General features: G+C 32.1%; 3 protein-coding genes across 3 annotated transcripts in view; all 3 read right to left on the bottom strand.

Moving 5' to 3' along the window:
* LOC103835927 (vascular-related unknown protein 3) overlaps positions 1 to 14,162 on the bottom strand; it is a 208,304-nt gene that overhangs the window by 82,213 nt on the left and 111,929 nt on the right. The gene's annotated exons all lie outside the window — the stretch shown is intronic.
* LOC117127993 (vacuolar-processing enzyme delta-isozyme-like) lies at positions 3,102 to 4,777 on the bottom strand. Its single transcript, XM_033279202.1, has 4 exons — positions 3,880 to 4,777; positions 3,734 to 3,775; positions 3,445 to 3,651; positions 3,102 to 3,361 (listed from the first exon to the last, which is right to left on the bottom strand). The coding sequence occupies exons 1-4, from the start codon at positions 4,018 to 4,020 to the stop codon at positions 3,224 to 3,226; spliced, it is 528 nt and encodes a 175-aa protein (XP_033135093.1). The 5' UTR covers positions 4,021 to 4,777; the 3' UTR covers positions 3,102 to 3,223.
* LOC117127990 (vacuolar-processing enzyme delta-isozyme-like) lies at positions 8,264 to 9,617 on the bottom strand. Its single transcript, XM_033279188.1, has 4 exons — positions 9,187 to 9,617; positions 9,041 to 9,082; positions 8,752 to 8,958; positions 8,264 to 8,668 (listed from the first exon to the last, which is right to left on the bottom strand). The coding sequence occupies exons 1-4, from the start codon at positions 9,475 to 9,477 to the stop codon at positions 8,531 to 8,533; spliced, it is 678 nt and encodes a 225-aa protein (XP_033135079.1). The 5' UTR covers positions 9,478 to 9,617; the 3' UTR covers positions 8,264 to 8,530.

Consider the following 14,162-nt stretch of genomic DNA (forward strand, 5'->3'; position numbering starts at 1 on the left):
TAGTTAGAATATTTTTATTTTTTATTTGAAATGCAAATTAATACTTTTTTTAAAAAAATTCTACTGAACTCTTTGAAAAAACTATTACAATACGAGCTCCAGTGAGGAAGAGAGAGTTTGTTACGAACGAGAGAAAATGTATTGTATTTTCTTATCTGTATTTTACACCGTATACATGTATTTATACTCCTTTCTATACCGGTTTACTTAACATACCACCGGTTCAATCACTATAAACTCTAATACCTAGTGCTGGGAATATGAATCATTATCTGCGGGCCCCGCCCCATTTGATCCGCTGCGGGGCGGGTGCGGGTCGAGTGATTTGAAAAATTTGGTTCGCGGATGCGGGTGCGGGTTGAGTGATTATTATGCGGGGCGGGTGCGGGTCAGCCAAAATTCAGTGCGGGTATCCGCCAACCCGCAAAAACTAAAAAAAATATATTTTTTTTAAATATTATTTTTAAATAGAATTTTTTTAAAAAATAATTTAATTTTAATTATAAATAGATTAATATTTATTATTTTTAATAAAAATTATTTAAAATATTAAATTTTATTGTTATTTTTAATAAAAATATTTAAAATATTAAATTTTATTGTTATTTTTAATAAAAAAATATTTAAATTAATAATTTTTAATATTATTAATATTATCCGCGGGTCTAGCGGATCACCCGCGGATTTAAGCGGGGCGGGTGCGGATTTTATATTTTTTTCTTGCGGGTCAAGCGGGTCAAATTTTTTGAGTAAAAAAAATCAGTTTATCCGCGGGTTGGCGGGTCAGCGGGGCGGGTTTGACCTGCAACCCAGCTCTACTAATACCCTCTCTTCAAGATGGAAGACACAAGCTGTGAAGTCCAATCTTGTCAATCAAACTCTTGAACAAAGCAGGTTGAACAGCCTTAGTAAGTATATCTGCAAGTTGTAGTTCTGAGCGAACGTGAAAAGTCTTCAAGAAGCCACTCTGAAGACATTCTCGAACATTATGACAATCGATCTCCACATGCTTCGTACGCTCATGATAAACGGGATTCGAAGCAATGTATAGAGCAGATTGATTGTCACAGAAGACTGTTGCTGGAGCAATGGGAGAGCACATTTCTTGTAACGATGTCGTCAACCAAATAAATTCACACGTCGCATCTGGCATAGCATGATACTCTGCCTCCGAGCTGCTTTGGGAGACAGTTTGCTGCTTCTTGGAATGCCAAGATATCAGAGATTCTTCCAAGAAGACACAATAGCTGGTGATATATTGTCGTGAGTTAGGACACGCTGCCCCAATCAGCATCAGAATAAGCTGTAAGTTTCAGAGCAGAAGAAGCAGCGTAAAACAATCCCTGGCTTGGATCACCTTTCAAATAACGAAGAACACGATAAGCAGCTTGAAGATGTGAATCAGTAGGAGCTGACATGTACTGACTCAGTTTGTGAACTGCATAGGTGATGTCTGGTCTTGTATGGGTTAAGTATAACAACCGCCCAACAATGCGTCTGTACACAGCAGCATCAGAGAATAAGGTTCCTGAAGTTGCAGACATCTTGAGGTTAGGTTCCGTTGGAACAGATAGAGGCTTACACCCCAAGAGACCAGCTTCTTCAAGAAGTTCCAGTGTGTACTTGCGCTGATTCAACGAGACACCAGTCGCATTACGTGCAATCTCAAAGCCCAAGAAATATTTCGCAGAACCAAGATCACGTAGTTTGAAAGCTACTGTCAACACATTTTTAAACTTAGTCACAGCCAAATCATCATTCCCCACAATGAGAATATCATCAACATAGACAAGAACAGCCAAGAAGACGTGGTCGACATATCTGATGAAGAGGGAATGATCAGAATGCGTTTGAGTAAACCCATCACCGAGAATTACACTAGACAGCTTCTGATTCCACTGACGGGAAGCTTGCTTAAGACCATATAGAGACTTATGAAGCTTACACACCGAGTTGGGAGGACACTTCTTGCCAGTGATTTCTTCATAACCTTCAGGGAGACGCATGTATATTTCTTCATCAAGGTCACCGTTGAGGAAGGCATTGCTGATATCCAACTGCGAAATGGACCAATTTTTAGCTGCGGCAACACTCAGAAGAAGACGTAGAGTGCCAACCTTAGCAACAGGCGAGAATGTATCCAAGTAGTCTAAGCCCTCCAACTGTGTGTAGCCCTTTGCAATACCATATTACAATACGAGCTCCAGCGAGGAAGAGAGAGTTTGTTACGATCGAAAGAAAATGTATTGTATTCTCTTATCTGTATTTTACACCGTATACATGTATTTATACTCCTTTCTATACCGGTTTACTTAACATACCACCGGTTCAATCACTATAAACTCTAATAAAAACTTTTCAGAATCTTTGAAAATTTTATTGCAGAAAATTAATTAATTCAATTATAATTATCATAAAATATAATTAGAGACTAAAATTAATTTAGCTTTGATTGATAAGCAAAAACTAAAATTATATAAAATTAATTATATTAACGATAATAATAATTTAATTTTTTTAATTCAAATATAAAATAAAATATTATACTTAAATTATGTAGAATGATAAATGACAATCACAAAATTTATCAAATGACCGATGAGATATATTATTATTTATTTTGCAAAACATTTTAATAACAATATGGGTGGATAAAACCATATAATAGTAAAATAACATAATCATTCTTAATTTAATCCATTAAAAATGAAAAAAAAACACTCAATGGAAGTACTGATCAAATTCTAGCTTCGACTGAACATTCTCTGCAAAAATGAATGTTACGTAACATTTATGGCAACAAAAAATTTAAACTTCAGGGTTTATCCTTTGGGTTCTTTGGTCTGCAGCAAAAGTCGTAACCGATATTTTGGGACTGGCGGTTTGTCCCGTTCACCAGTATATATGAGGATTTAATCAGCTGCTCCGGTTCAAGGTTGTAGAACTGTAAACCGTAAAGCATAACACGTGAATACGAGATGTTGACTCGAGTGCCGCCGAGCCTTATCCGATCACTTACTCATTCTCCAATTTAAGACCAAGACTTTCGCGTGAATTCTTGAAACTAGAATTGGTACGAGGTTATTATACTATGAATCCAATTTAAGACCAAGACTTTCGCGTTATCAAGTAAAATAGGCATCAACCATCTCCACACAATCAAATGTTATGCAATAACTTTCATATTTATAAGGCGATCACAATATTATTTTTTGCATATAATTTAATGGGCACAAGCTTCTTCAATAGCTGCAACACTTTTCTTCACATCCACTCCCATATTGCAGATATTGGCAAGTCCTCCTGCATACTTCATATCGTATTCCATCTTTGCTCCACATTGATTCTTGAAACTTTTAACCTGTGATGTTTTATTCAGTATATATTTGTTTTAAGGGTCTTTAAGTGGAACACAAGTAACAATAATTGATAAGGGGTTGTTACCAGAGTCTTGTAGCAGTCCCAATCATCTACAACAGGTTGTCCTGTTGTTCTTGTGGAAGTTAAGAGATCTAAGACATCGGTTTTTTTGAGTGAAAGTCTAAGAATCTCTATAATGTTCTGATCGATTTTTTTCCTGTGATTTATTTCCTCAAGCAGATTCTTCTGAGCTTCTTGTCTTTGAGGTGACCCCACAGGAGCGTTTTGAATCTGAGAGATAAATATATAGTGAAACATCAAAAACAGACACATCTTTCGTTTATGTTTCAATCTTGAAAGATTAGGACTTCACCTTCGTCTCGAGATATAACAGAGGGATATCTCGCGCATCGACCTGCGAAAGCAAAGAAACAATAGATTTAGTTCATATAATCTCCCTGGGACCACTTTCTTTCCTTCTTATGGTTAGAACTTCTTATACACGAAAAATCAATAGACCTTATCCCCGTAGTTTTCGTGTTCAGCACCATCATCAGCGCTAGATTCTGTATCAAATAGTTGGGTTTTGCGAGATTCTGCTGAGAAAAGAAGCAGAGCATAAAGAAAAACAAGAACTTGTAAATGACCAAGAAAAGACATTGTCGTAATAAGACTTCTAAAGAACTGTTTTTTTTCTCTTGCGGTTGATGTTCTTGAATACCGTAGTATATAACTCGTTTATATAGAAAATTTCTTTGAGTCGTTTGCGTATTAAAGTTTGAGTCTGTGGATGCAAAAAGTAACTCATATTATTAAACCCACAAAAAGTAACTCATAATGTTAACTGCTGATGTCAACGTAGTATTTAAATTTGCGTATTAATGTTATTGCTTTTGTTTGCTAGCTTCTTTTTTGAGATAATTGGATAAATAGGATATATATATATATATAAATTGATTTGTATGATGGCAACTTTTTTCCTACAAATCAATGAGGAGTTATTCCTTGTCTGACGAAGTTGCTGCTCTTTTAGACCATCTCCATTAGTGCCTAAATTTCAAGGAGACAAAGTTGCTTACAATGAGTTCAATGGAGCTTCATTTAGCGGCACGGTTTTCATGGCTTTTTTGACCGATGCATCAATTGATGTCTTGCTTTAAGTGTACTAAGATAAGGAAAAGTCGTTCTTATGGTGGTCTAATGGGTAACTCTTTTGGCAACCCTGGAAGGGTTTTGCCTCAAAACAGATCTTCTTCTTGACAACATTGGTGTTTTGATTGTCTACATGATCATAATCTTATATATTAAAACAGAAGTCATAACCTTGGTTCATATGTGATTTTTTTTTTAAAATGGACCTAATAGACATATTCCTAAAAAGTCATGTTACATTTAATCTCTAAGCTTATCATTTAAATTTTAGGCATACCAAATTTTTTTAATAGGCTATGAATAATTGGATTTAAACAATAGATGATTCATTTGATTTATAGATAGTATAAATTAAATAGATATAATTTAATGTTGTAATATTATACCTCCATATGTTAATTATTTGTTGATGTTAACTTTTAAAATTATAAAGATTTTTTTTAATAACAAAATTATATTATCTAACAACGATTAATCTTTACTACCTTAAACCAATGAAAACAAATTTTAAACTATATAGTTTATTTTAAAAATTAAACAAAAATTAAATGTTTAATTATTTACTCGATAATATAAATCTATGAAGCGAAAAGTTTAATTTTTAAGAAACTTTCTAAATTTGTGAAATGTTACAATATCTTTGAATATGACAATAAAACAATATTTTACTAATGTTTATATATAGTTACGATTTTAACAATGAAATAATAATCCGAAAATATATATATAGAAGAAGATACAAATACATGTGAAAGTTTGAAACAATCTATTCAATGAAAAAAATACACCGTAAACTTATTATGTTTTAAAAATTGATAGACACATATATATTATAATATATACCAATTTTAAATTAAAAATAAAATATTTATATAAAAATAAATGAAAACAAAAACCCGCGCGGTTGCGCGGATCGAGATCTAGTTGTTATTTAAAATCATATTCTAGTCTAATAAATAATCTGCTGCTACTTTGTTGAAGCTTACTCTTCTCTGGTTGTTGTTGAAGGTAATGTGTTGGCTGAAAAAAAAGAAGAAGATGTGACTCACCATTACGGTGTTCTTGAAGGATGGTTCAGTCAGCATTGGTGGAACACAAGAGCTGTTAGAGCAATCTTATTGGTGAGATACTCACTAAGTATGTCAATAATATAAACTTATCTTAAACTAAAATAAATCTATATAATTTTTTTAACATATGGAATCTTAATATAATTTTTTTTAGTTTTAGTACTATTACATTAATTAAAAACTTAATATACTATTATATTAAACTTCAATCATTTCAATTTAAACTATGAATAATGAATCTTGTTAGATAGATATTTTATTTTAAGATTTATAAAAATATTTTTAATATCATATAAAGTATAAAGAGTAGGTGATTTTATTTTATTGACAAAAAATTTGGTCAATTATAAAATGACCTGTGTCATTTGCCAAGGATTCTCATGAGGTTCTAATAAGATGGGTGCAGAGGAACAGTTGTTAAGCTTTTGATTTAAATTTAAAATTTTCATTTATTTTAGTTACATTTTAAGTCTTAGATACTTTTTAGTATATTTTCATTGGAGCTGCTTTTATTCTTCTCATTACAACTGTCACGGGCGAGGACATGGAGATGGACCTTGCAATGCAAGCTGATTACTCGTTGCAAAGAAGAGTTTCTCAGATTTTTGGTTGCAAATGTTGCTAGTAGATGTTTTAAGATCCATTTTTCATTTGATCAATAGCTTACTGAACAATTAAAACAAAGTCACACACTCTTATGATATTTTAAGAATAACTATAACGTATTGAAATCGTAATCGTAATCGTAATTGTTGTGATCTCCATAAGGTTTTTATACGATATATCTTTATTTTTAGCCGATAATTTCTTCACAAGGAAATTCAGATGCACAAAGAGAGACAGAGAAACAGTGGATCGTAAGATGAGTACACATGGTTGTTATATAATTCAAGCAAATTTTTTTTTTTTGTAACTGAATTCAGGCAAACTTTTGCTTGGAGAAACAGAGAAGCAACATATATAAAAGATCTTGCGTCCTTTGATTGATTAATTGTTCGAAGAATGTTGCCTAATATTATTGTTCGAAGCCTGCTGACTCTATATTATTTTAAGCCGTGTGACATATACAGTACCAAGAATCTTGTGTCCTGGTGGTTAAAGTAGCAATATCTATGATATAGTAAATACATATAAAATCCATTCGGGTTAAAGAATGTCTTCTTTCTAGTCTTTTTGTTTTTTGTAAGAATATCTAGCCTTTTCATTTTTGTGGAAATATAACAAGTGTGGAGTATGCAGACCTTATTGTTTCAAGTGGAGAAGAACAGCTTTTGTCATATCTCCAGGTAAAGACCCACTAAACACACAATTATAGTTTAAATATAAAAGAAAGAAAAAAAATTCAGATTATGATTTAGATATTAAAAAAAAGCATTTCAGATTATTTATGACTGTGGACATTCTGCAAAATTTGAGCTTTATTGTTTATGCTTTGGTTTTCTTGGTGTGCAGCAAGTCGTAACCGGTATTTGGAGGTTGGCGGTTTAGAATATCATCAACATAGACAAGAACAGCCAAGAAGACGTGGTCGACATATCTGATGAAGAGGGAATGATCAGAATGCGTTTGAGTAAACCCATCACCGAGAATTACACTAGACAGCTTCTGATTCCACTGACGGGAAGCTTGCTTAAGACCATATAGAGACTTATGAAGCTTACACACCGAGTTGGGAGGACACTTCTTGCCAGTGATTTCTTCATAACCTTCAGGGAGACGCATGTAAATTTCTTCATCAAGGTCACCGTTGAGGAAGGCATTGTTGATATCCAACTGCGAAATGGACCAATTTTTAGCTGCGGCAACACTCAGAAGAAGACATAGAGTGCCAATCTTAGCAACAGGCGAGAATGTATCCAAGTAGTCTAAGCCCTCCAACTGTGTGTAGCCCTTTGCAATACCATATTACAATACGAGCTCCAGTGAGGAAGAGAGAGTTTGTTACGATCGAAAGAAAATGTATTGTATTCTCTTATCTGTATTTTACACCGTATACATGTATTTATACTCCTTTCTATACCGGTTTACTTAACATACCACCGGTTCAATCACTATAAACTCTAATAAAAACTTTTCAGAATCTTTGAAAATTTTATTGCAGAAAATTAATTAATTCAATTATAATTATCATAAAATATAATTAGAGACTAAAATTAATTTAGCTTTGATATTAAAAATAAAATTATAAAAATATAAAATTATATAAATTAATTATATAACGATAATAATAATTTAATTTTTTTAATTCAAATATAAAATAAAATATTATACTTAAATTATGTAGAATGATAAATGACAATCACAAAATTTATCAAATGACCGATGAGATATATTATTATTTATTTTGCAAAACATTTTAATAACAATATGGGTGGATAAAACCATATAATAGTAAAATAACATAATCATTCTTAATTTAATCCATTAAAAATGAAAAAAAAAACACTCAATGGAAGTACTGATCAAATTCTAGCTTCGACTGAACATTCTCTGCAAAAATGAATGTTACGTAACATTTATGGCAACAAAAAATTTAAACTTCAGGGTTTATCCTTTGGGTTTTTTGGTCTGCAGCAAAAGTCGTAACCGATATTTTGGGACTGGCGGTTTGTCCCGTTCACCAGTATATATGAGGATTTAATCAGCTGCTCCGGTTCAAGGTTGTAGAACTGTAAACCGTAAAGCATAACACGTGAATACGAGATGTTGACTCGAGTGCCGCCGAGCCTTATCCGATCACTTACTCATTCTCCAATTTAAGACCAAGACTTTCGCGTGAATTCTTGAAACTAGAATTGGTACGAGGTTATTATACTATGAATCCAATTTAAGACCAAGACTTTCGCGTTATCAAGTAAAATAGGCATCAACCATCTCCACACAATCAAATGTTATGCAATAACTTTCATATTTATAAGGCGATCACAATATTATTTTTTGCATATAATTTAATGGGCACAAGCTTCTTCAATAGCTGCAACACTTTTCTTCACATCCACTCCCATATTGCAGATATTGGCAAGTGCTCCTGCATACTTCATATCGTATTCCATCTTTGCTCCACATTGATTCTTGAAACTTTTAACCTGTGATGTTTTATTCAGTATATATTTGTTTTAAGGGTCTTTAAGTGGAACACAAGTAACAATAATTGATAAGGGGTTGTTACCAGAGTCTTGTAGCAGTCCCAATCATCTACAACAGGTTGTCCTGTTGTTCTTGTGGAAGTTAAGAGATCTAAGACATCGGTTTTTTTGAGTGAAAGTCTAAGAATCTCTATAATGTTCTGATCGATTTGTTTCCTGTGATTTATTTCCTCAAGCAGATTCTTCTGAGCTTCTTGTCTTTGAGGTGACCCCACAGGAGCGTTTTGAATCTGAGAGATAAATATATAGTGAAACATCAAAAACAGACACATCTTTCGTTTATGTTTCAATCTTGAAAGATTAGGACTTCACCTTCGTCTCGAGATATAACAGAGGGATATCTCGCGCATCGACCTGCGAAAGCAAAGAAACAATAGATTTAGTTCATATAATCTCCCTGGGACCACTTTCTTTCCTTCTTATGGTTAGAACTTCTTATACACGAAAAATCAATAGACCTTATCCCCGTAGTTTTCGTGTTCAGCACCATCATCAGCGCTAGATTCTGTATCAAATAGTTGGGTTTTGCGAGATTCTGCTGAGAAAAGAAGCAGAGCATAAAGAAAAACAAGAACTTGTAAATGACCAAGAAAAGACATTGTCGTAATAAGACTTCTAAAGAACTGTTTTTTTTTTCTCTTGCGGTTGATGTTCTTGAATACCGTAGTATATAACTCGTTTATATAGAAAATTTCTTTGAGTCGTTTGCGTATTAAAGTTTGAGTCTGTGGATGCAAAAAGTAACTCATAATATTAAACCCACAAAAAGTAACTCATAATGTTAACTGCTGATGTCAACGTAGTATTTAAATTTGCGTATTAATGTTATTGCTTTTGTTTGCTAGCTTCTTTTTTGAGATAATTGGATAAATAGGATATATATATATATATAAATGATTTGTATGATGGTAATGCAACTTTTTTCCTATAAATCAATGAGGAGTTCTTCCTTGTCTGACGAAGTTGCTGCTCTTTTAGACCATCTGTTAGACCATCTCCATTAGTGCCTAAATTTCAAGGAGACAAAGTTGCTTACAATGAGTTCAATGGAGCTTCATTTAGTGGCACGGTTTTCATGGTTTTTTGACCGATGCATCGATTGATGTCTTGCTTTAAGTGTACTAAGATTAGGAAAAGTCGTTCTTATGGTGGTCTAATGGGTAACTCTTTTGGCAACCCTGGAAGGGTTTTGCCTCAAAACAGATCTTCTTCTTGACAACATTGGTGTTTTGATTGTCTACATGATCATAATCTTATATATTAAAACAGAATTCATAACTTTGGTTCATGTGTGATTTTTTTTTAAAATAGATCTAATAGACATATTCCTAAAAAGTCATGTTACATTTAATCTCTAAGCTTATCATTTAAATTTTAGGCATACCAATTTTTTAATAGGCTATGAATAATTGGATTTAAACAATAGATGATTCATTTGATTTATAGATAGTATAAATTAAATAGATATAATTTAATGTTGTAATATTATACCTCCATATGTTAATTATTTGTCGATGTTAACTTTTAAAAATTATAAAGATTTTTTTTAATAACAAAATTATATTATCTAACAACGATTAATCTTTACTACCTTAAACCAATGAAAACAAATTTTAAACTATATAGTTTATTTTAAAAATTAAACAAAAATTAAATGTTTAATTATTTACTCGATAATATAAATCTATGAAGCGAAAAGTTTAATTTTTAAGAAACTTTCTAAATTTGTGAAATGTTACAATATCTTTGAATATGACAATAAAACAATATTTTACTAATGTGTATATATAGTTACGATTTTAACAATGAAATAATAATCCGAAATATATATATAGAAGAAGATACAAATACATGTGAAAGTTTGAAACAATCTATTCAATGAAAAAATACACCGTAAACTTATTATGTTTTAAAAATTGATAGACACATATATATTATAATATATACCAATTTTAAATTAAAAATAAAATATTTATATAAAAATAAATGAAAACAAAAACCCGCGCGGTTGCGCGGATCGAGATCTAGTTGGTATTTAAAATCATATTCTAGTCTAATAAATAATCTGCTGCTACTTTGTTGAAGCTTACTCTTCTCTGGTTGTTGTTGAAGGTAATGTGTTGGCTGAAAAAAAGAAGAAGATGTGACTCACCATTACGGTGTTCTTGAAGGATGGTTCAGTCAGCATTGGTGGAACACAAGAGCTGTTAGAGCAATCTTATTGGTGAGATACTCACTAAGTATGTCAATAATATAAACTTATCTTAAACTAAAATAAATCTATATAATTTTTTTAACATATGGAATCTTAATATAATTTTTTTTAGTTTTAGTACTATTACATTAATTAAAAACTTAATATACTATTATATTAAACTTCAATCATTTCAATTTAAACTATGAATAATGAATCTTGTTAGATAGATATTTTATTTTAAGATTTATAAAAATATATAAAAATATTTTTAATATCATATAAAGTATAAAGAGTAGGTGATTTTATTTTATTGACAAAAATTTGGTCAATTATAAAATGACCTGTGTCATTTGCCAAGGGTTCTCATGAGGTTCTAATAAGATGGGTGCAGAGGAACAGTTGTTAAGCTTTTGATTTAAATTTAAAATTTTCATTTATTTTAGTTACATTTTAAGTCTTAGATATTTTTTAGTATATTTTCATTGGAGCTGCTTTTATTCTTCTTCTCATTACAACTGTCACGGGCGAGGACATGGAGATGGACCTTGCAATGCAAGCTGATTACTCGTTGCAAAGAAGAGTTTCTCAGATTTTTGGTTGCAAATGTTGCTAGTAGATGTTTTAAGATCCATTTTTCATTTGATCAATAGCTTACTGAACAATTAAAACAAAGTCACACACTCTTATGATATTTTAAGAATAACTATAACGTATTGAAATCGTAATCGTAATCGTAATTGTTGTGATCTACATAAGGTTTTTATACGATATATCTTTATTTTTAGCCGATAATTTCTTCACAAGGAAATTCAGATGCACAAAGAGAGACAGAGAAACAGTGGATCGTAAGATGAGTACACATGGTTGTTATATAATTCAAGCAATTTTTTTTTTTTTTGTAACTGAATTCAGGCAAACTTTTGCTTGGAGAAACAGAGAAGCAACATATATAAAAGATCTTGCGTCCTTTGATTGATTAATTGTTCGAAGAATGTTGCCTAATATTATTGTTCGAAGCCTGCTGACTCTATATTATTTTAAGCCGTGTGACATATACAGTACCAAGAATCTTGTGTCCTGGTGGTTAAAGTAGCAATATCTATGATATAGTAAATACATATAAAATCCATTCGGGTTAAAGAATGTCTTCTTTCTAGTCTTTTCGTTTTTTGTAAGAATATCTAGCCTTTTCATTTTTGTGGAAATATAACAAGTGTGGAGTATGCAGACCTTATTGTTTCAAGTGGAGAAGAACAGCTTTTGTCATATCTCCAGGTAAAGACCCACTAAACACACAATTATAGTTTAAATATAAAAGAAAGAAAAAAAATTCAGATTATGATTTAGATATTAAAAAAAACCTTTCAGATTATTTATGACTGTGGACATTCTGCAAAATTTGAGCTTTATTGTTTATGCTTTGGTTTTCTTGGTGTGCAGCAAGTCGTAACCGGTATTTGGAGGTTGGCGGTTTAGAATATCATCAACATAGACAAGAACAGCCAAGAAGACGTGGTCGACATATCTGATGAAGAGGGAATGATCAGAATGCGTTTGAGTAAACCCATCACCGAGAATTACACTAGACAGCTTCTGATTCCACTGACGGGAAGCTTGCTTAAGACCATATAGAGACTTATGAAGCTTACACACCGAGTTGGGAGGACACTCTTCTTGCCAGTGATTTCTTCATAACCTTCAGGGAGACGCATGTAAATTTCTTCATCAAGGTCACCGTTGAGGAAGGCATTGTTGATATCCAACTGCGAAATGGACAATTTTTAGCTGCGGCAACACTCAGAAGAAGACATAGAGTGCCAATCTTAGCAACAGGCGAGAATGTATCCAAGTAGTCTAAGCCCTCCAACTGTGTGTAGCCCTTTGCAATACCATATTACAATACGAGCTCCAGTGAGGAAGAGAGAGTTTGTTACGATCGAAAGAAAATGTATTGTATTCTCTTATCTGTATTTTACACCGTATACATGTATTTATACTCCTTTCTATACCGGTTTACTTAACATACCACCGGTTCAATCACTATAAACTCTAATAAAAACTTTTCAGAATCTTTGAAAATTTTATTGCAGAAAATTAATTAATTCAATTATAATTATCATAAAATATAATTAGAGACTAAAATTAATTTAGCTTTAATTGATAAGCAAAAACTAAAATTATATAAAATTAATTATATTAACGATAATTTTTAAATTCAATAAAATAAAATATTATACTTAAATTATGTAGAATGATAAATGACAATCACAAAATTTATCAAATGACCGATGAGATTATTATTATTTATTTTGCAAAACATTTTAATAACAATATGGGTTGATAAAACCATATAATAGTAAAATAACATAATCATTCTTAATTTAATCCATTAAAAATGAAAAAAAAACACTCAATGGAAGTACTGATCAAATTCTAGCTTCGACTGAACATTCTCTGCAAAAATGAATGTTACGTAACATTTATGGCAACAAAAAATTTAAACTTCAGGGTTTATCCTTTGGGTTTTTTGGTCTGCAGCAAAAGTCGTAACCGATATTTTGGGACTGGCGGTTTGTCCCGTTCACCAGTATATATGAGGATTTAATCAGCTGCTCCGGTTCAAGGTTGTAGAACTGTAAACCGTAAAGCATAACACGTGAATACGAGATGTTGACTCGAGTGCCGCCGAGCCTTATCCGATCACTTACTCATTCTCCAATTTAAGACCAAGACTTTCGCGTGAATTCTTGAAACTAGAATTGGTACGAGGTTATTATACTATGAATCCAATTTAAGACCAAGACTTTCGCGTTATCAAGTAAAATAGGCATCAACCATCTCCACACAATCAAATGTTATGCAATAACTTTCATATTTATAAGGCGATCACAATATTATTTTTTGCATATAATTTAATGGGCACAAGCTTCTTCAATAGCTGCAACACTTTTCTTCACATCCACTCCCATATTGCAGATATTGGCAAGTGCTCCTGCATACTTCATATCGTATTCCATCTTTGCTCCACATTGATTCTTGAAACTTTTAACCTGTGATGTTTTATTCAGTATATATTTGTTTTAAGGGTCTTTAAGTGGAACACAGTAACAATAATTGATAAGGGGTTGTTACCAGAGTCTTGTAGCAGTCCCAATCATCTACAACAGGTTGTCCTGTTGTTCTTGTGGAAGTTAAGAGATCTAAGACATCGGTTTTTTTTGAGTGAAAGTCTAAGAA

Source organism: Brassica rapa, chromosome A01 (assembly GCF_000309985.2).
Source record: "Brassica rapa cultivar Chiifu-401-42 chromosome A01, CAAS_Brap_v3.01, whole genome shotgun sequence".
Lineage (NCBI taxonomy): Eukaryota > Viridiplantae > Streptophyta > Magnoliopsida > Brassicales > Brassicaceae > Brassica > Brassica rapa.

Excerpts from the sequence above, each read along its gene's own strand:
- LOC117127993 (XM_033279202.1), bottom strand. The coding sequence starts at position 4,020 with ATGTCTTTTCTTGGTCATTTACAAGTTCTTGTTTTTCTTTATGCTCTG. Across the intron at positions 3,776-3,879 it reads ACGAAAACTACGGGGATAAG|GTCGATGCGCGAGATATCCC; the intron begins GTCTATTGATTT and ends TTGCTTTCGCAG. Across the intron at positions 3,362-3,444 it reads GGGACTGCTACAAGACTCTG|GTTAAAAGTTTCAAGAATCA; the intron begins GTAACAACCCCT and ends AAAACATCACAG.
- LOC117127990 (XM_033279188.1), bottom strand. The coding sequence starts at position 9,477 with ATGAGTTACTTTTTGCATCCACAGACTCAAACTTTAATACGCAAACGA. Across the intron at positions 9,083-9,186 it reads ACGAAAACTACGGGGATAAG|GTCGATGCGCGAGATATCCC; the intron begins GTCTATTGATTT and ends TTGCTTTCGCAG. Across the intron at positions 8,959-9,040 it reads TGTTATATCTCGAGACGAAG|ATTCAAAACGCTCCTGTGGG; the intron begins GTGAAGTCCTAA and ends TTTATCTCTCAG.